Here is a 26,991-nt window from a genome sequence, read left to right as displayed (position 1 = left end):
TTTTACTGCTATGAAATGTATTGTGGGAAGTACTCCTCTCATAATCCTACCCTACCCTACCCCAGCTTGCAAGAAAGATGGAACCTTGTTTGGTGCTTTAAAGTTAAAGTAACTCACTTCATTATTCTGCTTTGCTTATGCTTATGCAACATACAAGATAAGTGCTATTTATTATTTAAAAAAAATACATGGGACTTGACTGTGATGCCTCCTATCTTGTACAATGACCATCCACAGATTTTCTAATTAATATTTTCTAAAGAATAATATTCCTAGCAACTGAGTCATTAATTTAACTTAAAGATTAGCTATGCACTAGAGAAGAGAGGCATAAATGGGTTGGATATGACTTGTAAAGTGTGGCTGCTACAAGTAGTCTCTGGCTTATGTCAGCAATGGGAGTGGAATTACTGTCACTACCATATGTGGTTGTAAAGTGCAATCTCATGTGACCATGTTGTTTAGTAGCAACAATTCCAATAGTCTCGGTTGCCATCATTAAACAAGGTTTATGCATGTTAAATGAGAACCCACATAACCCCAGTTTCCAGATTTCTGCTGGCTTTCCTTTTGACTTTGTGGGAAGCTGGCAGGGAACATCAGAAATAACAATTGTGACCATAACTTACTGTAACTTCATAATTGTAATATGGACACCAAGCACCCAGTTACAATAAGGTGACCGCAGGGATGGCTAGAACTGTGAGGATCCATCATAAGTAATATTTGGTGTTAATTTTGTTAGTAGTTATAATAATTAGAAATATTTCTTAACAAACATAGCTTTTTAGTTTTGGGGTTTAACCTAATGTTTTTTATTCATATGTTTCTCTTTAAGAGAATGGAATAGTTACATACAGTATAGTACCTATTATATAAATTGTTGATGATTTTTTTAATAGAAAAGAACAAATCTACAGCCAATAATTCAAGTACCACCAATGTGCAAACTTCCTCGATTGTTGTAACAACACCATCTGTTCCTACTGGTCAAGTGACACCTACATCCCCTCTTAAAAAGGTAAAAGAGGCTTTTGTTCAGTTACTAGTACTAAGGTTTAATTGTATGTAATTACATACCTATTTAAAAAGCAAAATTTTAATCGTTATAAAATTTTTCACTAGTGTTTCAGTCTAATGATATAAGACACTTTGCCAGTCTGCCACCTTGCAAGTATGTTGGTAGTGCAGCTACCAGAATTTGCAGGTAGCATAGCTCCTCTGGTTATGAATTCTGGGAGTTTCAGTGCCAATATTTCTCACTTCCCCAGTGGGAAGGCTTGCGGAAGGCCTTGACTTCCATTGAGAGAAGAAATAGCAAATACTGTTGAATCATCACTGTCAAGTAAAGAGACCCATAACTCATAGGCCACACATACAGCAGTCCCTGGCTTCTTTCTGACAGGAAGTAGATTTACTGCTTTTCTGTTTCGAAGTAGTAGAAAAGCAGGAGTCTGGGATAGATTGTTGGATTGAAGAGTCTCCATTCTTAGTATTGGTGCTTCTTCACTCCCTTTAGCAACTGGGAAACAATTATCTTCAGAAGAATCACTTAGATGGACAGTGACAATGTCTGTTCCGTGCGCAGCAGCCACAGAGTGACAGTGTTTAAATAAATGTGTGCTATATGTGAAGAATGCACATATAAATTCAGGGGAAGTTTTGGTACTTAAGCTATACAGTGGTGCTTGAAAGCTTGTGAACCCTTTTGAATTTTCAATATTTTTGTATAATAACTCAGGGATGGTGGTGGGCTTCCTCAGATAAACTGCCTGCTTAAGGTCCTTCCACAACAATAGGATTACAGTCAGGAGTTTGACTTAGCCATTCCAAAGCATTTAAAGCTTCTTCTGCTTTAACCATTCTTTGGTCATACGATGTCTATATTTTGGATTGTTATCTTGCTCTTGAGCTTGAATTTATGGACAGCTATCCTGACATTTTTCTGTAGAATTTGCTGAAACATTCCATAACCCGTAGTTCCATCATTGAGAGCAAGTTGTGCTGCCACAGAAGCAAAAATATCTGTCCCAAATTATGATACCATCACTACAGTGTTTGACACATGGGATAAGTTCTTATGTTGGAATGCAGTGGTTTGTCTTTGCCAAACGTAACCCTTTTCATTCAAGCTAAGAAGCTTTATTTCAGTCTCATTCTTCCAATAGCCATTTGATTCATCCATGTGGTCTTTCACAAACTGTAGATAGGCAGCTATATGCTTTTTGGAGAGTAATAACTTTCTCCTTGCAGTCCTACCATGCCCACTATTGTTGTTCAGAATTCTGCTGATAGTAGTCTCATGAACACTAACTTTTGCCAATACAAGAAAGGCCATTAGTTCCTTAGATATTACTTTTAAGGCCTTATGAAATATTGAGTGCCTAGTTTTTGGTGTGATCTTGGTTGATCAACCATTCCAGGAGATGGTAACAGTGCTGATGAGTTCTCTCAATGTTTAGTCTGACTGACAGTGGACTGTCGGATTTCAAACTTTTCCAGCATTGAGAGCATTAACAGTTATATTTTGGAGGTCCTGAAATTGCCTTCATTTAAGCATGACACATTTCCACATAGCCGTGTTGTAAAGATCTGACTTTGATTCTAATTTTCCCTATAAACTAATTTATAATCCTAGAGATTCACATATTTCGCCTTGAACAAATATATAGCTTTTGTATTGTTTGTATGTTGAAGAGCAAGCATTTTTATTACTTGCCAACTGTAAAAAAAAACCCTCTATGAAATCTTAAACGCTACAAATTGAGCTGGATACTGGTGTTTACTGTGCTGTATAGTTGCACTGGCAAAAATAAAGAAATATTCTAGAATATTTTTTTAGTTTCCCAGTCCAACATACAATCCTTGGTTTTCTTGATGGTCTTTCATCCAAATACTGGGTAGTTTTCAAGATTTGTTAGATGCTAAGAGTGAAAGATTATTGTCTCAGTTCTCAGTCTGCTTAATTTAGAGATCTGTCAACTTGTTAAATCTGTCAATTTGCCAGTAGGTTTGAGAACACCTTAAAAGAAAAACTCTAAAGAGTAAGAATTTCTGGTAGCCTTTACCAATGCTCTCAGCAAATCTTAATAACTTGTCTAGGGATATGGTGTGCTTCAGATTTGAAGCTGAAAATATGCTTCAGAGCATTTTTTATTGTGCTTACTGCATCTTTTGGCGCATCTATAAAGAAGATGTGTCTATCTGCATTTGCATGATAACTTTGCAGTCCAAGGAAAAAATATTTTTAAGCTAAGGAAGGGCTAATAGCATACTCACACCTTTTCTGAAACTTAACACTGTTTGTCACTTTCTTGCATCAAACACTTAATTTTCTTGGGAAGCACAGCTATTGTGTATTCCTTAATAAGGTTCTGATACATGCACTCTGAAGCATCTTTTCGGTTTAGATTCAGAACATTGTATATCTATACTTTCCTATATATTATGTGAATATGGAGAAGCATCAATTATATCAGCTAATTTATAAAATAGCATTAGGTTTCAACTATTTCCACATCTAGTTGCAATACTAAGGAAATCTTTAACCATACTTTGATAAACTTGGTCAAGTAATGGTGATCCTTAGTGAAGAAGAAAATAGAAAAAGAGTGCCTCTGAATCAATTTTCTTCTACAACTCTTTTCCTTCTGGCATTCCTTTATTTCTAAATGATTTCTCATCCTTCCCTGTCTTCTCTTCCCATTCCTCTTCTTTTTTTCCTATATGGTTGTGGGTCTTTCAGCACTGGAAGTACTAAAATGGATTCCTCATTCAAAAATATGTCTGGAGTCAAGGGATGTGGAGAAACGTTTGTGAATCCTTACATCAATATTTTAATATATTTTAATTCTGTAATTCAAAAATTCTATTATTATTAGGGATTTTTGATGAAATAAATTTAAGCACATGTCTAGTGCCTTTTTATGAAAAAATAAATAGGGTAGAGAGCCATGTAGCCTTTTAAAGCAAAGACCATTTTTTTTCTTCAATCTTTATATCTCTTGTGTGTGTCTTGTCCCAATTGGCTTTAGTATGACTCTCCCTCTCCTCTCATGCCTGTGATGGACTCTGTAGATCCTGCATCATGGAGGCAGGGCTTACATAGAACAGGCATTGTTCTTGTGCCAAGTAAAGGTGAAAAGTCTCTGGTGAGGGCATTGTATGTTTAGCTTCTTTTTCCAGGTTACCACATAACAACTGCTAATTCAAATGTTGGCATTGTAATTGCATGATTTTAAACCGTGTTATTTTTGCATCATTGCAAGTGTGTATTCATAGTGCAACATTGAAAGCTAACCTTTGAAAAAATAATTAATTAGTTTGAAATTTTAACTTGATAAGAATGATAAGAAACTTTTCTTTCTTCTCCAGAAATATGACATATGTAGAGAAGCTAATATTGAAAAAAGCTCATAAAGCATAGAATTCTAGAATTAAAATGATTGAAAATTAGAATGTCTCATGTGACCTATTTATAGGCCCAAAGAAAAGCTCAAATTCTTGAGGTTTGACAGAAGCAGTTACTGTTTGCATTCATTCTCATTATTTGACCTTATTTTCTCAGGTTAAATAAATATTACTGTTATAAAATAAAGCACCAAACAAATATGGACCATCAGAAATATTGCATGCACACATTATACAAAGCCACAATCATGGTTTAGTGTTTAGCACCGTTGCAGTCCAGACCAATGCATCTTACTGACAAACCATGATACATCATAGTCACAGTTTAGTGCAATGTATGAATCCAACCAGTATTGCAATATTATTGCACATAAGAAACCCACCATCTTCATAGTTATATTTTAAACTTTTTCATTGCTGTTGATTGGCTAGGAAGGAACCCTGCCTTTCATTTTGTAGGGAGGACAAGTCTATTAACAAAGTAATACTTTTGAAGATAATATATTTTTCACTATTGCATTATTTTGGAAGGTATTCCTTGGGTGGGGGTCAGCATCATGGGTAGCAGCATGTTTTTAAGAGATTTTTTTAAGGAGGCTTGTTAGAATTAGTTTCCAAATAATCTATATGGAAACAAACTTTATGTAATTTTGAACCAGGTTTCACATAGTTGTTCTATATGACCTTCTGATGAGATCATCTGTAATGTTTATTTTTGCACCTTTGAAGTTTTATAAAGATAAGTGGAAGAATGCAAACATTAATTGCTACATTCCTTAAATATAGCATCTATGTTGTGTAAATGCATTTTGAATAAGGTAGAGTTTTAACCTTCATAAACCCAACAAAGTTAAAAACAGAGTTGCTTGCCTAAATTTCTGTTCTCTAAGTGTGCATTGTGTGATTGTGTGATACCTTCATCCTGTAACACAGAAACTTACGTTGTAGTCAATATTCTTGGTTTGGGTATTAAAGATGGTTGCAATGTAATTCAGCAGAATGATGCTGTTTCCCTGATTTATGTACAGTGTACAGAGCAGAAAACCTGTTATTGTTGAGATTCTAGAATTTCTTGTATTCTGGTCTATGCATGTCCTTTCTTAAATGTTTGACTGCACGGTGGATGCTTGAAAGCAAGATTATAACAAAGCAACTTTATGTTTTGCAGTTTCCAACTTCAGCTAAGATTTCTCCCAAAGAAGAAGAACGAAAAGATGAGTCTCCTGCTTCTTGGAGATTGTGTCTTCGAAAGACTGGCAGTTACGGGGCTCTGGCAGAAATTACAGCTAGCAAAGAAACTCAGAAAGAAAAAGATTCAACAGGTGTCATGCGTTCAGCTTCAAGCCCTAGATTATCATCTTCATTAGATAACAAAGACAAGGTAACTCCTCCAAAATGTGTGACGTAATTAAGTTATTGTTAATTAAGTTACTCTTGGTAGTGATTTCAGACCAAAGCAGTTCATGTTTAAATGACAACCAGACTATGAAAATGCAAACCAGATTTTTATGTCCATAATTTATGGGTTAAGGTCTTTACCTGCATAAATGGAAAAATATGTTTGAAATATAAAATCTCAGCGAGGAGAGGACATCAGGTGTCTTTCTGTGTGTTTTTCTTTGATTCTTGTTTAGTATATACAAACTAGTGTCTTGCAGAAAGATAATGACATCTCATTCATCTCTCCCCAGATATCTATTATTAATATGCATACAAAGTTTTTACTGCTTTCTTTCAGTGTAGTAAAAGAGTCTTGTTCAGCAGTTTGATGAATCTACTACCCTAATGCTTTGTGGAGAGAAAGTAATTCTGTGCAATTATCTTGTTATTGCCCTTTCCATATTTTAGTTCAGATTTAGCAACTAATCAGCTTTCTAGATTTTAGTTTTGTAAGTATTTTAAAGTATAAACCAGAAGGAGTCTGGTAGTATCTTTTCAGATTAACAAATTTTATGAAAAGGCGTAAACTTTTCTAAATTACAGCTCACTTACTCTAATGCCTGGAATAGCTAAATTGAGGTAGCATTTAAATTAGGATGGGGGTAGGGGAAAAGAAACAGAAGACTAGTTACACAGATGCAGAATACAAGTATCTTACCAATTGTTGTAATTTGTTTAAAAATTCATTGCGTTTAATGAGATCTTCTGAGTTAGTCATATAAACTTGATAGACAAGACAGACAGGCGTGCGCGCACGCACACACACACACACACACACACACACACACACACAGGAAGTTTTTGAAGTATGTGAGTTTAACAGTTTCACACTCATTTGTGCTGATTAACTTACTTTCTTCCAAAATAGCTTCTTTGAAGATCTGTAATGGAGTGTCCTGGAAGGCTGAAATACTTTGATATCATTTTGTCCTTATTCTGGGACCTGATATCAAATTTGGGTACATTAATTCTGTTGTGCAAAGTCTGACTTGATTATCCAATTTAGAAACATGGTTTGCTGATGATGATACTTTAGGAGAAGAACATGAGATACACAGTCCTTAGATTAATTTCATGAAGCCCTTAGCTTACTGTTCTGTAAACTTGATTGGAGGAAATTGTAAATCTAATATGGAATATTTCACGAATGAATATACTTATTGCTCTGAGGAAATTGGTTCTTTAAAAAATGAAACTTTAAATTGTGCTAAACTGAAATATTATTTTTTAAAAAATCTTTCAGGAGAAAGATACAAAAACAACCAGGCTTGCTTATGTGGCACCTACAATACCAAGACGGCTGGCCAGTACATCAGATATTGAAGAGAAAGAAAATAGGGATTCTTCAGCCAGTATAATACGTGGTAGTGGTTCTTATACTAGAAGAAAATGGGAAGAAGATGCAAAGAAAAATATCTCAAATGAAGGAACCACATCACTAAATTCAAGCTATCAGAAAAGGTAAATAAATAACACTTTATAATATGAGGTATTTTCTAGACTTATTAGCAAAAAGCAAGCATGTAAAAGAATATCAACATTTTGAGTGCTTGATTTGAAGTACAATTTATTCAAAAAGTAATTTAAAGAACAGCATCATTTAAATGTTTCAATATATTTCAGTTACACAGTTGAATAATATATTTAGTATATATAATATATGCTGAATATATAAAAAGAATAGTTTTGTATAAATGAAAAATAACAATTACTTCATTACTACAGTGATTTCTGTACTTGTTTGAAGGGAATATTGATTTTGGTCTTATCTCCCATCTTTTGGTATGAGCATATTCACATGTGAGATGTTGCAGGGGGAGTGGGATATTATTCTCTAAGACAGGGATCCCCAACCCCCGGTCCGTGGACCGGTACTGGTCCGTGGCATGCCAGCAACCGGACTGCAGAAACAAGCAAAGCCCCATCTGTGGCATGCAGGCAGAACACATAACCACACACTCTCCGGTCCAGGGAAAAATCTTTCTCCACAGTACCTGTCCCTGGTGCCCAAAAGGTTGGGGACCTCTGCTCTAGGATGTTTCTCTGGGTTTGTAATTTTTTTTCTACCTGCTTTTCTTTTGTCACTAATCATGTTAAATTTAGTTTTATTTCTTTTGATATTAATAACTAAAAGGCACACTTTATGTAATTCACTGGGCTTTTTAAAAATGATTTTCCATAATGTAATAAACTAAATAAATGTAAGAATATTGTTTTTCCTGTTACTGGAAGCAACAATAGAAATAGGATTGCCTTTCATTGATATGAATATTTTAGGTAGGTATGAGTTCTTCACTAGTGAGTTTGCTTTATAATTTTTATTATTTTATAACTAGTAAAATATGCATTTTAATGGATTTCATTTGCTTGCTTTTACAAGCAGAGTTGTAATTAAAGTTATTATTAAATATATAAAATAATAATAATTACAACTTTGCTATTTGGTAAATATGCATATTATTACATGGATATATGCAAGCATGTTGTTTTACTGAATTAAGGCTGTGTAATCATATCTAAGGGACGTGGTGGCTCAGTGGGTTAGGATGCGATCAGAAGGTCAGCAGTTTGGCGGGTCGAATCCCGAGTGCCGCGTAACAGAGTGAGCGCCTGTTACTTGTCCCAGTTTCTGCCAACCTAGCAGTTTGAAAGCATGTAAAAATGCAAGTAGAAAAATAGGGACCACTACGGTGGGAAGGTAACAGCGTTCCGTGCGCCTTTGGCATCTAGTCATGCCGGCCACATGACCACGGAGACGTCCTCGGACAAGCGCTGGCTCTTCGGCTTTGAAACGGAGATGAGCACCGGCCCCTAGAGTTGGAAACAACTAGCACGCATTTGCGGGGGAACCTTTACCTTTACCTTTTAATCATATCTAGAAGAGGGGGGGGAAATAGTAGTCTCGTATTATAATTATCATTTTTTCTTTATCTTTTAGTGAATTTAATTGGAATTTGGTCAAAAAATCATCAGTATAAAAATATTTCAATTTTTTTTTATTTGGTAGCAGTTCCTTTGGTAGAAGACAAGATGACTTGATTAATACTAGTGTTCCAAATACTACATCTATATCAACTGTTACCTCTCTCACTGGTCTTCAGAAAAATCTGCTTTCTAGTACAACCACTGCTGCAAAGGCCACAACAGGTTCAGCAACATCAGTCATGCAAAGCAGGTGAGATTAATGTGAGCTTTTGTGCATAAGGTACTGGGCCTGTAGTTTTGTGCTGATTTTGTGCCTACAGGTGGATTAAAAACATTTGAGACCAGAGTAATACCACATGTGAACTTAAATTAGTTTTCAACTCAAGTTGTAGTAGTGGTCTGATTCTAAGATAAATTCCTTTTTTCTTGGTGTAATTCACTTATTTGTACTTAAGATATTATGGATTTAATACACTGATTTCTGTGGGTTTTCAACATTACTGGAGATATTATCTCCAAAATGATTTCTGACAGTTTCCACTTTACTTTATCCAAGAGAGACCAGAAAAAAGCTTTTAGATTGACCCATTGTAATTCCCATATCTGGTTTTTGGAGGGCAACATTCCCTAAAAAACTGTGTTTGTGTACGTATTTAATTAATCCATTTATATTGCCTCCCATCTCATATCTCTGACTCTGGGTAGCCTACAAAAAAATAAAAATAAAAAACCCACCAAAACAACAGAGTAACTACAATTTAAGAGCCATAAAATACTTTTAAAAGGCCATCCAACAAAATCCATAGCAGGGGTGTTCTCATATCCATCAAAAATAGCCAATAAGGCTACTGCACAGGCTCTGCCCTACTTCTAACTCCTCACTTCTGCTTTCAGGGCTTTATGAAAAGTCAGCAGGGTCGAAGCCATTCTGATTTCTGGGGTGGGGGGGTAGGGGTGATGGTGTTCCAAAGGGCAGGAGCCATGATAGAAAAGGTGCTTTTTCAGATGGCATTCCTTGGTCAATGGAACTTAGAGCATGCTTCTCCTGCAGGACATGATAGGACAGGCATGTCAAACTGCCGGCCTGCAGGCCGGATGCATCATACTGAAACTGCGCCACCCCATTGCTGGCAATGGGGGAAAAGTCGCAATACATCACGTGACGTGAGTTTGACATCCCTGTGATAGGATGAGTAAATGTAATTCAAAGGAGGTCCTTGTGTCTATGTGCACGTGATTAGGGAGAAATCAAAACCATAAGTTATATACTGCTGTTCTGCCACTTTCATAGTGTTATTTGGGACATGTGTGTGTATCCAATTATGATATAATATTTAGATATGATTGAGGATAACTAATATTCACTAATCAAGAAGTGGAAATGCCAAGTAGTTTATCTGTGTTCTTTGCACTGAAGATAGAATATAAACATAGCTTCAACTGGAGTATTTATTTAATTATTAAATTTTTATGATACCATTTTGCTATCCAAAGCAACTCTGGGCATCTTACAGTGTAATAAAAATAAAAATATAAAACAATTATAAATTTAAGAACAATTAAAATCACAAGGATTGCAAGGATTAAGACTAAAAATTACAGACTCAAGCAGTGTGAAGGGTGGTGTTATTATACCAACCACCTCCAGCCTAAGGCATCTCCAACTGGCAGAATATTACTGTATGTTAATATAATTTGACATTTCTTTCAGTGTATTATTTTAGCCATATTATGTTTAAATTTCAGTGCATCATTTTGTCATTTTACATATGACCCATGGCTTAAAATCAAAATAATGTTCACATAAAAAGAATAGCTATGAATACTAATAAATAGTCCTTGAGAAATAAAGTGAAAATACAGTCCAATAAAATTCACTTGGAATGTTTGCATTTTTAAAAAATCATTCTTTGCACCACACTCTTTTAGTGAACTGCTGTTTTTTCTCAGCCATTTTTCTTTTTCTTTTGTTCTTTTTGCTGGGATCCTGTAGTACCTTGAATCGTTTGTGGGCTGACGATAGTTCTGAGAAAGACAAAGACAATGTTTCCACAGCACTGACTGTTCCTGTTGCACCCTCAGTTCTGAATACTGGGGTTACTACTACTGCCTTGACTACAACTACTACTGGTACTGTGTCATCTTCAGAAGTCAGGGAGAGACGCAGGTGTGTAAACATAACAATATTATTTTTATTGCATAGATAGATATTAGTATGCTTCTTGCTAAATGTATATTTAAAACACTGTGAAGTTATACTGTACTTTTCCAAAATAAAGTATAGGTTATTTGTACTTTCTTTTTTTGTAATATGTTTTATTGATTTTTTAAAACATAAATCACTTAATAATTGGTGAACAGTGTGTTGTCTGGGTTTACATTTGTAAAACAATCATTAACAATTGATTTCTATAATCCATATCCACATAATGGTTTTAGTTGATTTCCTCTTTTCCCCAAAATGTCCTCTTTTGCAAACATTGAGTTAATACAATTTTTATTGTTTTGATAGATATGACATGATTTTTGATAATGATGGTTACTTAGTTTGCTATCCATTTCAAATGAAAATCCTGTGTGATTTCCAATAAAAGGCATAAAGTTTTATGGTAGCTGTACAGAGCTAACTTGGTAGTTTGTATAAGAATATTAAAATTAGTAAAGTTTAAGGAAATTAAGTTTAAATAGTTATGTTTATAGTTTCTTTTTAAAAAAGCGGTGTTAATTAATAAACATTAACTTTAAAACATAATAAACTCTATAGTTGTTACTTAAGCAACTTTCCAGAATCATGTGTGAAACTGGTAGAATTATTACATAAATTTTCTGATGGTTGAAAAGTTACCTGCCCACAAGCAGTCTTTTTTTTATGTTAAGTATCTTGAAGATAGTAGCCTCAAGGGTAGGCAACATTGGCTCTTTTCTGACTCGTGGACTTCAACTCCCAGAATTCCTGAGCCAGCCACGCTGAGGGGAAAGGGAGAGGTTTCCAAGCTGAGCCATTCTGGCTCAGGAATTCTGGGAGTTGAAGTCCACGAGTCATAAAAGAGCCAAGGTTGCCTACCCCTGCCCTAGCTGAATGGTTCACCTGGCTACCTTGGAGCGCTGCTCCCCAAGTCTCCTTGCAGACTGCTGCTGTGTGGAGCATCTTGCATAGTGATTCTCGGACTCTTCCTACCCCAGGAAAATCATAGGAACTCAGTTTCCTTGTTTGTAAATTTAAAATGTGTCAGTCCAGAAAAAGCTCCCTTTCCCAATGCTTTCCCCTGGACTGGTCAGTCAGTCATCTTGATACATTTGCTGCTGTGTGTTGGGAGGTTAGACAAGGCGATCTCTAAGGTTTCTTCCAATCCAATAAGTTTGTGAAAACCATTCTGAAGTACAACAAAAATACATGCATGCATATAAATTGTGTGAGCGTGCATGTGCTGAAACACACTTCAAATGCAGATTCTGAGCTACAATTAACTTCTACAATAGAGTTCATGCCTAAATAATGACTGTAAAATGGTGAAGTAAACAGTAAATATTCTTAAGGTTTTTTGACCTTCCCAACACAAAGCTTACGAAGCAATAACTTTCATTTAAAAAAAGATAATGGAAACTCAGTTGTTATGTGATATATATGTAAGATTAGGTGCACGATACATATAATGACTGCTTCTGTTCCAAGCTTTTTATATGTGAAAAGCCACTTAATGTAAAAGAAAGGGTTAAAAAGCAGGTAAGTTCAAAATCTAGGCATTTGATTTGTTCATCACTCTCACTAGCATGTCAAGATATGTTTGAACATTTCACAATCAAATAATCTAACTTTTTAATTTTCAAAGTATTTTTTATTTTTTTATCTTAAAGTTGTCTGGTAATTATATATGGGTAGTCCTTGACTTATAAACATTCATTTAACAAGTGATTGAAGTTGGAACAACACTGGAAAAAGTGATTTAAAACCAATACACATACTTACAACCCTTGCAGCATCCCCCCGGGCATATGTTTAAAATTCAGATATTTGGCAGGTATTAATGATGGTTGCAGTGTCTCAGGGTCATGTGATCTCCATTTGTGATCTTCCCAGTCAGTTTACAACAAGCAAAGTCAATGGGGAATCAGATTAGATTAGATTAGATTTATTGAATTTATATGCCGCCCTTCTCCCTAAGGACTCAGGGCGGCTTACAACAAAAAAATTAAGAAACATGGAATACAAAATTTAAAAAAGAATTAAACAATAAATGTAATAGATACATGACAATTTAACTCAATAAAAGCCAAATTTAAAAAACATAGTCAGTCCAGACCTGCTTGTTGGAATAACCAAGTCTTCAGGTCACGGCGGAAAGACCGAAGGTCAGGGGCCGTCCGCAGCTCCAGAGGCAGTTCATTCCAGAGGGTCGGCGCGCCCACAGAGAAGGCTGTCCCCCTGGGGATCGCCAGACGGCATTGCCTGGCCGACGGCACCCTGAGGAGGCCGACTCTGTGGGAGCAAAGTGGGCGATGGGAGGTTGATAATGGCAGCAGGTGGTCTCGCAAGTACCCCGGGGCTAAGCCATATAGGGCTTTAAACCTTATTACCTGCACCTTGAATCGCACCCGGAGGGTAACTGGAAGCCAATGCAGCTCGCTGAGGAGTGGTGTAACATGCACCAGCTGAAGCCTCCGGGTGCACTTCAAGGGCAGCCCCATGTAAAGAGCATTGCAGTAATCCAGGCGAGAAGTGACGAGGGCATGGTTTGCTTAACAACCATTATTAACTGCAGGGGATTCATTTAACAACTATGTCAAAAAAAGATTGTAAAATTGGATGTGACTCACTTAACAGTTGCCTTGCTTAACAACAGAAATTCTGGTCTCAATTGTGGTTGTAAGTTGAGGACTTCTTGTAAATTATTTTCATAGTACATAGGGATAAAAATAGTGTGTTGAGCTAAACATGTGTGGCTACTTATCATGCAAATGTCCTTTCAAGTTCAAGAATTAGCAATTCAACATAATCATTTTCAGCCTTAGATTATTTAATCAAGAATCTTAAGGAAGTTTGTGTGTGTGTGTGAGAGAGAGAGAGAGAGAGAGAGAGAAAGAGAGCCAAAAATTCAATTATTTTATACTGAGTATTACCTAGCAGATCTTTCATTCCAGGTCATACCTCACTCCAGTTCGGGATGAAGAATCAGAATCCCAAAGAAAAGCTAGATCAAGACAAGCGAGGCAGTCCAGAAGATCCACACAGGTACATCAATCTTTGGTATCTTATAACCATCTCACAAAATGGTGGTACTGGGTGCTTTGTATTTTTTACATTCTGCCAGAATATACGATATATAAAGAAGTGATGACATTTTATAGTGATCTAGAAATGTGCTGTTTGTGGAGTCCTTAGTGCTCTGTTGGTAGTTGTTTGCCCACAGGCATTTCATATCAGAATAGATATGTTCATTGCGCTGCATAGCACTGAAGATACTATCTAGACCAGAGGTCCCCAACCTTTTGGGCACCAGGGATCAGTTCCATGGAGAGAGATTTTTCCATGGACTGGAGGGTGTGTGGTTTTGTGTGTTGCCTGCATCTCACGGATGAGGCTTTCCTTGTTTGTGCAGCCTGGTTGCTGGCATGCCACGGCCTGGTACCAGTCCACGGACAGGAGGTTGAGGATCCCTGATCTAAACAGATCACAAAAAGTCTGCAAGCAAGCAAACAAGCTCAGAAAGCATCAAGGACTCCACAGTTCGTCTGAGCTACATTTATTCTCCCCTAGTGTATTTGTCTTACCATATTAATCACATTTTTATTTTAACAAAATTTTATCATTTTTCTTCTAAACGTGGCCTTAGTTTCAGTAGCCACATTCAAGGAATAGTTGCTGAGATTTTACCCAATTACAGAAAAGGATACCTTTGTAAAATAAAAGAATTGAAAGATGATGAAATTGGCTGTGATTTTTTTTTAAAAAAGCCCTCCATAATGAAATTTAGAGCAGGAGGGAATAGCTAGCATAAATAGTTCTAATCGTATTTTTAAACACTTGATTTCATATACTACCTGTGCTCCTTTTTTGCAGTATTTTGTATTATGTTCTTTTAGCTGTTAATTACTTTTCTTTCCAGCAGCCTGTGGTAAGAGTACCATTGAGAAGAGGATCTGATTTTCATTTGATTATTCTTTTCTTTAAAACTAGCAGGAAAATGTGCTTATTTTCCATAATTTCATTAAACTTGCTTGCTTTGTATGGTGACTTTTGAATATTGGCTTCCTGGCTACATAGCCACTGAAAGCCTTAAGACACAGTTAGAAGATGAGGCAGAGAAGGGAAAGTTACCGTTTGGTCGCCCCATTAGAAGCCCTTGACAGAGCATGGGAGCTTTGCCTCCTGTTCTACATGAAAAGATTAGTGATTACTAGCAAGACCCAAGTCTTGCAAGTTTTATGTACCTCCTCTTTTTGCTTACCAGTCAGCAAGCTGGCTATGGAAGAGGGGAAAAAGTTACAGGGACAAGGAATATTTTTCTCTTTAAAGCTTACATTCACTTCAGATTTATTTGTTTGTTTGTTTTTAATCCATTATTATTATTTATAAATAACTCAAGGTGACAAACATATTTAATACTCCTTCCTCCTCCTATTTTTCCCCACAACAATAACCCTGTGAAGTGAGTTGGGCTGAGAGAAAGTTACTGGCCCAAAGTCACAGAACTTGCTTTCGTGTCTAAAGTGGGTTTTTAGCCCGATACCATAGCTATTAGACCAAACTGGCTCTCCATTTTCTTAATCAAATATTATTAAGCCTATTGCTGGGGATAGCCTATTTCCTTCTTTCATTGGGATCCCCTCTATAGTTTCTACCCAATTTCTTGTCTTCCCTTGGGTTTTCCCTCATAAAATCAGGTTAGTGACATACATCTCTCTTTTAACTGATTTGTATTTTATGATTGCTGGACTTCATGAGCAGTGTAAATACAATGGAATGAAAATATAGATATTTATGAAGTAAAACACAAAGCCATGTAAAACCAATCATGACGTTCTAATTAAATAACATTATTCATATTCACATTACAGTGTTTCTTTGAATTTAGCTACATATACTGTGCACGACATGCAGGATTAATATAAATGATAAAAAATTATGAATTACATTAAAATATGAATATCCTGAATAGTGGGTTAGGACGCTGAGCTTGTCGATCAGAAGGTCGGCAGTTCGGCGGGTCAACTCCTGAGTGCCGTGTAACAGAGTGAGCGCCTGTTACTCGTCCCAGCTTCTGCCAACCTAGCAGTTCGAAAGCACATAAAAAATGCAAGTAGAAAAATAGGGACCACTACGGTGGGAAGGTAACAGCGTTCCGTGCGCCTTTGGTGTCTAGTCATGCCGGCCACATGACCACGGAGACGTCCTCGGACAAGCGCTGGCTCTTCGGCTTTGAAACGGAGATGAGCACCGGCCCCTAGAGTTGGAAACGACTAGCACCCATGTGCGAGGGAACCTTTACCTTTAATATTTTTCACAAATGTATGTCCTTAATTGTTATACAATATAGACGTTTCTAGTATTTATATCAGATAGAGAGAGAGAGATCCCTGAAATGTCACTAATTATTAATTTTTAAAAAAAACCTTCATAATAGTGCTTGAAAATCAAAATATATTAAATAGGATAAAGGCAATAAGTTAACATTAGGGATGCTTCTTTTCTAGGGTGTCACATTAACTGATCTCCAGGAAGCTGAAAAAACAATTGGTAGAAGTCGTACTACACGAACTAGAGAACAAGAAAATGAAGAAAAAGAAAAAGAAGAAAAAGAAAAACAAGACAAAGAAAAACAGGAGGAAAAGAAAGAATCTGAAACTAAAGATGATGATTACAGGCAAAGATATGCACGAACATTAGAGGAGGTATTTTATATTTTTAAAATGTGTGAATAAATATTATGGTGCTTCTAAAACAGTATGAGAATGACTTTGATAAATGGGCCTATTCTGATATTTCAAAACTGATGTTGATTTTTTTTTATTGACAAGCCATATCATCGTTATAGAACTACATCATCAATTGCTTCATCAGCTCCTTCAGTAGCCACTTCTTCTAATTCTTCAAGTCAATTGAATAGACCAAATAGCATTATAGGTATAACTTCTGCTTACTCAAGAAGTGCAGCAAAAGAAAATGAAAGAGGTAAATTTTCTCCAATTTCTTTTTCTTGCTTTCTTTTCACTACCAATAAAACAACTGTCCCAAATATTATCAGAGAGGTTAATAAATAACTAATAAAGCATATAGAAATCTTGCAGCATTACGAGCTAGGATACTTTTTCCATTAAAATATTTTTAATTGCATCCAATAGATCAAATATAAATTTATTCCTAGTTTCCATCAATTGCCATAGGCTTCAAATTTTAATTCAGGCTAGTAGTGGGAACTTTTTATTTAAGCATTTTAAATTGTGGCTGAAGCTAAGTATTGTGTCACCTTAACATAGATTCATTTTTCAGCCCTGAAGACTGGAACACTGAAATAAACAAGTACCTGGATGTTTATTATTTCTTAAATTAATTCAAGGGTAAAGACACTTATAAAATGCATGATGGCAAAGGAATGTAATGTGCTTTGTGCAGCCATGCTTAATAATTATTGTACAAGTTAATAAAAGCATTTTGAAGCTGAACAATCAGTTTGAAAGTTAAGATTTGATTTTGCTATTATCTTAAATTTATTTTTACCAATGGATCTTTATTATTTTGTGAAAAGTGCATAGAAAAGAAAGCAGATCTAACTAGCTTAAATGCAAATCTTTCTCCAAAGAGTCTGTTGCACGCTAAATCTTGATGCTTCTGGCTAAACAAATACTTATATAAATAAGTGTGCTCTGGATGCTTTAATGAATTTGTGTTTGTAAATGTCATGACGTATGCAAATATGTTAGACTTTGATTTCCAAGATTAAAAATATACATTATTACATTGAGGTGAAGATAGAATTGGCTAAAATGAAGAATTATAAATAATGAGAATAATGGGGTGTCAAAAACTATATATTTTATCAAAGACATTTAGGTATTCTTTCATAAAATAGGATGGTGTCTTGGTTTCAGGAACTGCAATAGAAGTTATGTGTTAGAATGCTTTCAGAACATGTTTAAATCATTAACATTTACTACTTATGCAGAAACAGACAAGAAGGAAGAAGAAAAGGAAGAAGATAAATCACAAACAAAATCGATAAGAGAAAGACGGCGGCCAAGAGAAAAACGAAGATCAACAGGAGTTTCCTTTTGGACTCAAGATGTGAGATTACATTAAGCTTATCCCTAAATATGCATTTTGAAACAATTTAGAAGACTTAGATGTTTTCTAGTAAACGTTGCAACATGAGATATTGTATGTAATGTGCATTTTGTTGTGATGTCCATATTCAGAGTAATATTATATCCAGTGATCAATTCCACATCTGCACAGTAGTTTAACTATTGATGATCCATCTACTTGCAAGTGATAGTTCTTATATGAGTAATCCTTAACTTATACATTTAATTTGGTTGGTAGCTATTGCCTTAAAAAAGTGTGACTTTAAAACATTGTTTAACAATATAAAAAAGTTATTCTAAAAGATGTAGTATTAGTTGTAATGTAATGTGATAAGGGTGAATTGTTGCAAATTATAGGACTGAAGCTTAGAGAGGCAGAAGATATATTTATTTTCATTATCAATTATATATAGTATAGTAAATTTATGTGCAGTAGAAAAAGCTCAGTTGAGTAAGATTTTTTGGACAAAACTGAGCTGCTTAGGTATTAATGTATTAACAAACATTCTAAATATGAGTTTGGATCACCTTAACATTTATATACATTTATCATGAATTCTAACAAATGCTACATTCACATGACATAATTTTCTCAGCTGTGTTTTCCTTATGCCTCAAATATCTGCTCTGGAGAGTCTTCCAACAGTCTGAACCAGATTTGAATGACACATTTAAAACTACATGAAATATTAAATCTATTCATGCAGAAATATCCATTCTGCTAACAATCAACATAAAACATTCCATTGTTAATGAAATCTGAATAATAATTCACTGAATAGTGACTTTGTATATTTTATTAAAAATGAGTTAAAATTGTGGATTATATGCCTGATAAAATAAATCATGTCAAATATTACAATAATGAGGATAAATAATTAAATTAACTAATATAACCTGTAAGAAAGCGAGATGGCAAATATAGAATATTGCTAACACACCCACAACTTGTACATAAAATGTAATGTAGATTTTAAAAAAGGTTGCAAATTGTACTGAAAATTGTCTTACAAGCAAGAAAAGAGACAAATTTAAAACTTTTTGCAGAAAGAAAATGTATTAGAAAAAGTATCAAGCTACAAATATGGTTAGAACAGGCCACTTCAGTATCCTCTACTTTTCAGATAAAATGTGAATTAATCTCAGTGAATTTTCTCTGTTAAGAGTGATGAAAATGAACAAGAACACTTGTCTGATTCAGAAGAAGGAACAAATAAAAAAGAAGCACAGGTAATTTTTATTCTCCTTACATAAAATATAAAATTCTGTATTTTTCCTAAAGTGTTATCAAATAAAAGTGTGCCTCCTGCATTCTTACCAAACCAGTATATGAACCGAATAGACAAAGCTGTATTATGTTGCACTGCAAATAAGGTGGTCCTCGGTTTATAACAGTTTGCTTAGTGACCGTTAAAAGTTACAAAGACACTGAAAAAGGTGACTTATAACTGTTTTTCACATTTGCAGCCACTGCAGCAACACCAGGGTTGTGTGCTCAAAATTCACACGCTTGGCAACTTACTCATATTTATGACATTTATAGTATCCTGGGGTCATGTGATCACCTTTTGTGACCTGACAAAGTCAATGGGCAATCCAGATTCACTTAACCATGTTATTAATTTAAAAATTGCAATGATTTACTTAACAACTGTGGCAAGAAAAGTTGTAAAATAGGGCAAAACTCACTTAGCAAAAGAAATTTTCAGCTCAATTGTGATCTTAAGTCGAGGACTGTGTATTCTTTTTTTTTTATTGAAAAGTTTTATCATACATTTTATTTTTAACAATCCCCCCTACCCCTCCCCTATCCCTCCCTCCTTTCCCCTCCCCCCCTCCCCCCCCCCGACTTCCCAGAGCTAAGTACAAGGTATAAAAAACAAAAAAAAAAGAATCATAAACAACCATATGCTAACAACCGTAAATTCTAAAATCTATCACTCTCTAGCTCATATAGGATAACTACAAACACTATTAATATAAAATATATAAAATAAGAAAAAAGAAAAAGAGAAAAGAAGGGAAGACTTGTTCAAATACTACATAAAACTTTTTAGTCCCATATTTGTTCTGGATATACTCAATCCATTTGTCCCATATTTATTCTGGATATACTCAAACCATTCCTCTTAACAGTTTAATAGCCTCCTTAAACTTCACATCCTCTGGATTCAAAATCAAAGCCTTTTCTTTTTCCTTTATTTCATTCTCCAATTCTTTCCTCCTAGCTTCCACAGCACATCTAAATTTATTATTCATATATATCAACACCCCTCTCATATAGGCCTTGCTAGCATCCCAAACCATGTCCATAGAGGTGCCCTTATTCATAATAATTTCAAAAAAAAACCCCTTTATCCGCTGTTTACATTCATCCTTAAAAAAAAGTCATTAATCAACAAAATAAAATCGATCCTGAAAAAAAATTGATATCTGTCAGAAAAAAGAAAGTATAATCCTTTTCTTGCAAATATCTTTCACGCCACATATCTCACAGTTCCAAGTCATCCTTCATTTCAAAAAAGGATTTAGACAGTCTAACATGACTTGGGACACGCTTAAAAGCTCCAGCCTTGTCCATCTGTACATCCAAAACACCATTCCAATCCCTCATAAAAATAAAAAATTTTATAATCCAACTGGGCAAACTTCGTATAAAGTAAACTAAAAAAGTCAGCTTGTTATTGATCATTAATATTGAAAAACTTTCTTCCTCTTCTGTGATGAATTTAGTCCATTAACGTTCCAAGTTAAAAATTTAATTGCCATGCATATCATCCCAGAGCTCTTGTAGCACTGCTTAAACAGGACTATCTTTTTTAAGCCGTACTCCTCCCACTACTTGGCTGTAAGTACATTTTTCTTTTATTTTTCTTTGATCGTTTTAAAGCAGCACGCGTCTCCCTCTGCTCTCCAGAATCATCCAAAGAGGTTATAGCTTGATCTCCTCCAGCACCATTCTCCTCTGTCTGTCCATCTTCAGCCTCTTGGTGTTTTCCTTCTCCAGATCCCTTTGCAGCTTCCAGAAGTGATAGAGGGGTTGCTTTTAAAACATTATTGTAAAAATCACGCGCCTGCATCACAGTGGCCAAACGGTGCCTTTTACCTTCATACATCACCATCAACCCAACTGGAATCTCCCATCTGAACCTTATATCTCGTTGCTTGAGCTCTTGCACTAAAAATGTAAAATCCTTCCTTCTCCTTAAAATCTTTGGAGGAATTTCTTTTAGAACCAAAACTTCTTGATCAGCAATCACAACTTTAGTACCATAGGCAGCTTGAATAACTTCATCTCTAATTTCCCTCTTTACAAAATAAACCACCACATCTCTAGGTAACTTTCTCTGTCTAGCAATCCATGAATTCACACGAAACACTTTATCCATGCCTCCCTTTATTTCAGATGCTGGCTGATTCAATACTACTTCCAGAGCCTCAGAAATCAACTGCTTTAGGTCTTCCTTAATATTCTCTTTTAAACCTCTGATTCTAACAGCATATTGCATTTGGAAATATTGAGCAAGACTCAGTTCTGTGTCCATTTTTTCTCTTAAATCTTCATTCTCCAGTACTTTTGCTTCTAATATGGCATTCTTTTGAGTCAAATCTTCCACTTTTTCCTCCAAATCTTCCACACATTCAGCCACTCTATACACTGAAGACAAAATGTCTACCTTCATCACTCTGAACTTCTCTTCCATCCTCTCTTCTATTCTCTCCTCCAATTTCTCCAATTTCTCCTCCATCTTTGCAAATTTATCACCCATTGTTTCCAGAATTACCTGGGCATATTTTTCAAGAGCATCTTGTAGATCCTTCGGTGTCAATACATCAGGAAGAAGCAACGCTTGTAATGATGACTGTTGCATCGGAGAAGTTCCAGCACTCCTGAGAGCTTTTGGGGAAGATTTAGCCGCCATCTTTACTTTCACTTACTACGCACTTTCACTTTTAAATTTATAAAATCCATTAAGCTAGAAAGCAGCCATAAAAGTCCTCTTCACCTTTTCCTCCTGTACCGCTCTGCCTGCTCCTTTTATTCCATGGTCTTTCCTTCTGGCAGGGGTGGTCGCAAACGCCTGGCTCCGCTCCAAAAATCACGGAGCAGAGACGCTGACCAGCTGGGAGCAACCCAGGCTACGGGGGAGTTTGATCCTTCAGCCGCCCAAGCTTTAAGCTCAGGCGGCCCCGGAGAACTCAACCCCTACCTGGGGGCTCACCCCCTCCTCTTCTCCCGAGGAGGGGGCTTCAAATCCACCCGAACAGCTGATCGGTGCTGTTTCGGGTGGAAATAACACAGCTGAGCCGCGGGCAGCCCGCAAGGGCTGTCTCCGGCGCTGCGCCGCCACCGGAAGTCCGAGGACTGTGTATTCTAACTATTATGAATAATTTATGAATAATTGGTTAATTAATTTTTAATCTAACTTTATTATGGATAATGAGTTAACTGAAGTCAAATATTTTTATTCTATATCCTATAAATTAGAAAAGATAATTAAACAAATATATCAGACAACCAAATGTCTAGCTCTACAGTATTTTGTCAACAGTATAGTCAAATGTGATTATCTGATTAACTTTCTTGGGATAAGAGTTAAATCAGGAAATATCATTTTTTCCCATATAAGGCCCAGGAGAGTTGTCCCTTTAAAAAAAGACATAATTCACTTACTTTTATCCTGTTTCCTTTTGTTGGCAATCCTTATCATACCATCTGGACCAGAATTATAATGTCTTAGAACAGATTGTGAGGAGGTTTTAGGGATGCACAAAATGTTCTGAAATGAATCACTTGAAATTGAAAATATCCCATTTCAGAATTGAGACTCCCCAATTTTGAATGCCAAAGAATAATTTAAGCCTTGGAAGAATATTTTAGTTTAAATAGTTTAAAACATAAAAGTGTAATTATTTCATGTTCAAAGCACTTTTAACATGGAGATGGCTCTGAAATATGGATAGTTCAAATTCAAAACATATTGCATATGCCTCTTCGTTCCAGTCAACGGATCTATATCAACATAGTAGAAGTGCTTATTATCATAACTCTCATAGTTATCACGGCATGCGGTATTTCTGGACATACTAGAAATATACCAAAGCATCAGAAAAATCTAAAATAAAATTTGAATTAAAACCACAAACTTATGTAATTAGGTATTATTTATTTGATAAATAAAAATGTTGAATTGATCAAAATACGTATTTTTAAAAGGCAGGATAAAAATCTTATAATAATAATACTAATTCAGGAGATGACACTTTGCTATGGCAACTGTATTTGCTAATTCAGTTGATTTGGGCATTAGAGCCAACACATGGAAGCAAGCCATCATACTCCCCATTTTTAAAAAAAGGAGACAGCATAAATGAAAAACCTGCCATGGAATTAATCTACCCTTAGTCTTTAGTAAGATATAAGCCTTGATGGCGCAGTGGTTAGAATGCAGTACTGCAGGTTACTTCTGCTGACTGCCAGCTGCCAGAGGTTTAGCCTTTTGAGTCTTGCCAGCTCAGGGTTGACTCAGCCTTCCATTCTTTCAGGTTTGGTAAAATGAGGACCCAGGTTATTGGGGGCAATATGCTGATTCTATAAACTGCTTAGAGAGGGCTGTAAAGCACTGTGAAGCAGTATATAAGTTTAAGTGCTATTGCTATTGCTATGTTGTTGTTGTTGCGAAGTCGTGTCCGACCCATCGCGACCCTATGGACAATGTTCCTCCAGGCCTTCCTGTCCTATTGCTATCCATGCCAGTAATTCATCTTCAAATACAAAAAAACAACAGATGGGCTGGTTTCCATCAAAACCAGGCTTCCTATGACCAGATACTTGATACTACAAATTGTGGAAGAATGATCTGATGTGGCAAATTACTCATCATAGTAGTTACTGATCTTATGGCTTCTTTTGACAGTATGTATCAAACCAGTTTTGGAAAGCATTGGCCATAAAAGATCATGTAGCTCACAACAGAACAGTAACTTACATCAAAGGTGAATTGTCAAAGGTCTTCCCTGTCTGCACTGGGATCTGCCAGGCATGTGTCCTGTTTATTGCTATTCAGTACTACAGTATGCACCATCATGATAAAAAAAATCAAATTAACTAGAGTTCTACATTTTAAGGATACTTTGGGCCTAGGTACTTTAAATAATAACTTTCTGAGCTATATGACAAACTAACTTTAGATTGGAAAACTGAAAAAAGTGCTTTGCCTTGACCCAAGAAGTATTTTATTATATTATTTTTTTTAAGTAAAAAGATATCATTGGGCATCCTGGAGACTTTCTTCCACTGTTCAAACAGTCCTTGCTGTTAATCTTATTTAAATGGTATATGTTCAGTATATCTATATTTTTGTCAACTGGTTTTAGAATTGTGTTCACTCTGTGAATGTTTTCTCATTAAATATAAATGTAATATACTAAACTTACTTTATTTCTTCATTTTTCAGAGTGATAGTCATTCAAGGTATGTATTTTCATATTTGGATTTCTTTATTATGTAATATGAAATTATATGTGTATTGTAATGCTATAAAAAGCTTTAAAGAAAAATATGCTCAATCAAAAAATTATATATAAATCCATCTAATTTAATATTATTATGCTCTAACAGACATTTGCCTAGTAGGATCATAATCTTCAGGGGATTATAAAATGTTCTATTAGTGGTAAGCAAAACGTTTAGTGAAATCTGATAACAGTAGTTTATCATACATAAATCATCAAGATTTTAATTATTGTTATTGTCAGATCTATAGTTGTCTGATACAACACACGTTTGGTCTGAAAGTATATCTTCAATTAGTCTTATTTTCATGTAAGAATGAATTAGATAAATAAGTAGATTGTATTTTGCATTGTAAAATTTCCAAGCAAAGAGAAAGAAGCAATGGGAAAACTTGTTTTTCAGGGGAGTGGTTGCTATTGTTGAGGAGGCAGGACAGGTAATTCGACTTGAATATATACTTTAGTCACATTATAGTTATAAACATTATTTTATAGAAACATTTCTAATTTTTCCGCAAATGCAGCTACATAAACTCTTCAATTGTTCTTGTTCAGGAGAAAGCAGGCAGGCAGAAATTAATGAAAACAGACAAAACTATCAACATTGTAAGGAAACAAAATAAATTATGCGTTTTGCACTTTGTATTTCATCATTTCATTTTGTCAAAAGAGCAAAGTTGATAGTACATACTTTGTCCCAAAAAATTGTTGTATTGTTTGTTGCGTTGTTGTGTAAGCTTTTTTTTAAAAATTGAGGCACAGTATTAGCAATTTCTGTTTTTTCTAGTTTTATGTTTTTCTTATTTCTAAAACAGAAATTTTACCTATACTGAGAAAAGTTTGAAGATTTCACATTATGCCTTGTTTAATTTCTTTCATACACTAGCCATTGTATGATTTTCTCTTACTGTTTTTCTTTGACACTCATATCTTTTGTTCTTGCTTTCAGTAAATATTGGCCATCATTTAGCTCAGAGGTTTTGAAAAAATACATTGTCCAAACCCCAACAAAAACCTTGTTTTTGTTAAAGTTCATTATAAATATAATGGGTAGCATGAAGTAAAAGAATATAATTGTAGACTTTCCTGTTTCAGTTGTGTTTTCCAATTAACTATATGTTGCATTTTATTGCATGAGATGTCACATAAGGGTCGATGCTCTCTCCTTTCATTTTTTACATCTACATAAGATTACTGAATGAGCTTATCCATTGTCATAGGTAAGGTATTATCAATATGTTGATAATACCCTAATACCCTATTTATTAGTACATCTCTGTCCCTCATAAACTAATCAGTGCTATTGATGCTTATCCCAGTGCCTGGAAGCATGTGGGGGCTGAATGGGGAACAACAGACTTTAACTGAACTCTGGCAAGCCTAAATGGCTCTGGATTTGGGGTCTGCCAGTTCTGGGACTATGCCATCTTTAGCACTACATGGTGTGGCACTACCTCACAATGGACCCTGTACATAACTTCATAGTCCTTCTAGATTCACAACAACTGCTCAAAGAGCAGCTGGCCATTCTAGATAGGAACCGTTGCAAAACTTTGTGTTGTGTAGCAGTTGCACCTATTACAGGATCACAAGGTTCTGCACATGATCACTTATGCCCTGGTCACTTCCCAGGTGGACTACTATAATGGGGCTGTCCTTGAACAGCATCCGGAAGATTCAGCTGCATGGACAGTTATATCTGCCACTAGAGTGGTACCCATTGCACCTTTGCCTGCTGCATTGGTTGTCAAGTCCAATTCATGGTGCTGGTTTTAACCTTTAAAGCCCTTCATAGGGTATGAGGAGTCAGGTTATTTGAGGGACCATCTGTTCCCAATTACATCTGCACATCCCATCAGGACCAGCAGAAGTATGTTGTGGATCCTGTATGCTAAGGAGTTACATCTGGCAAAAAGAGAGGTAGCAATGCATCTGTGCTATTCTTCTGAATAACAAGAGGCAATACAACTTTGTTGTATTAACTGCAATAAAACAAGGTACCGTAACTTGTTTCTGGTTATCATTTCAGCATGCTAGGTAGGAATAGGTAGCTAGGTAGCACAAAAAACTGAACACATTGTGTTTTGTATATATAATCAGGGCTTTTTTTCTCATAGAACGCTCAGAACAGCGTTCCGGCACTTTTTTTTTTTTTTTTTTTTGCAAAAAAAAAAAAGAAAGAAAAGCTCCCTCTGTTGGCTTTAGGAGTAGGCAATCTTGGCCCTTTTTTATGACTCGTGCACTTCAACTCCCAGAAATTCTGAGCCAGCCACGCTGAGGGGAAAGAGAGAGGTTTCCAAGCTGAGCCATGCTGGCTCAGGAATTTTGGGAGTTGAAGTTCTTGAGTAATAAAAGAGACAAGGTTGCCTGCCCTGCACTAGAGGAGGACATCAAAATTTA

The 26,991-nt window shown here is 35.6% G+C and overlaps 1 protein-coding gene across 3 annotated transcripts in view; it reads left to right on the top strand.

Moving 5' to 3' along the window:
• Nucleotides 1–26,991, top strand: part of PPP1R12A (protein phosphatase 1 regulatory subunit 12A) — a 119,312-nt gene that overhangs the window by 76,093 nt on the left and 16,228 nt on the right. For 2 of the 3 annotated variants that reach the window (XM_083365127.1, XM_083365125.1), the window contains exons 9-19: nt 903–1,021; nt 5,579–5,791; nt 7,094–7,311; nt 8,858–9,025; nt 10,769–10,942; nt 13,915–14,005; nt 16,468–16,665; nt 16,792–16,945; nt 17,937–18,055; nt 19,240–19,305; nt 24,534–24,550. In XM_083365127.1, the coding sequence (XP_083221253.1) occupies nt 903–1,021; nt 5,579–5,791; nt 7,094–7,311; nt 8,858–9,025; nt 10,769–10,942; nt 13,915–14,005; nt 16,468–16,665; nt 16,792–16,945; nt 17,937–18,055; nt 19,240–19,305; nt 24,534–24,550 (1,537 nt within the window). The remainder of the gene's footprint in view (nt 1–902; nt 1,022–5,578; nt 5,792–7,093; nt 7,312–8,857; nt 9,026–10,768; nt 10,943–13,914; nt 14,006–16,467; nt 16,666–16,791; nt 16,946–17,936; nt 18,056–19,239; nt 19,306–24,533; nt 24,551–26,991) is intronic. The other variant, XM_083365126.1, reaches the window with a different exon arrangement.

This window comes from Vipera ursinii (genome assembly GCF_947247035.1).
Source record: "Vipera ursinii genome assembly, chromosome: 6".
NCBI classification, from domain to species: Eukaryota; Metazoa; Chordata; class Lepidosauria; order Squamata; family Viperidae; genus Vipera; species Vipera ursinii.
The sequence above is the reverse complement of the archived record's forward strand: the minus strand, read 5'-3'. Positions and strand labels throughout refer to the sequence as shown.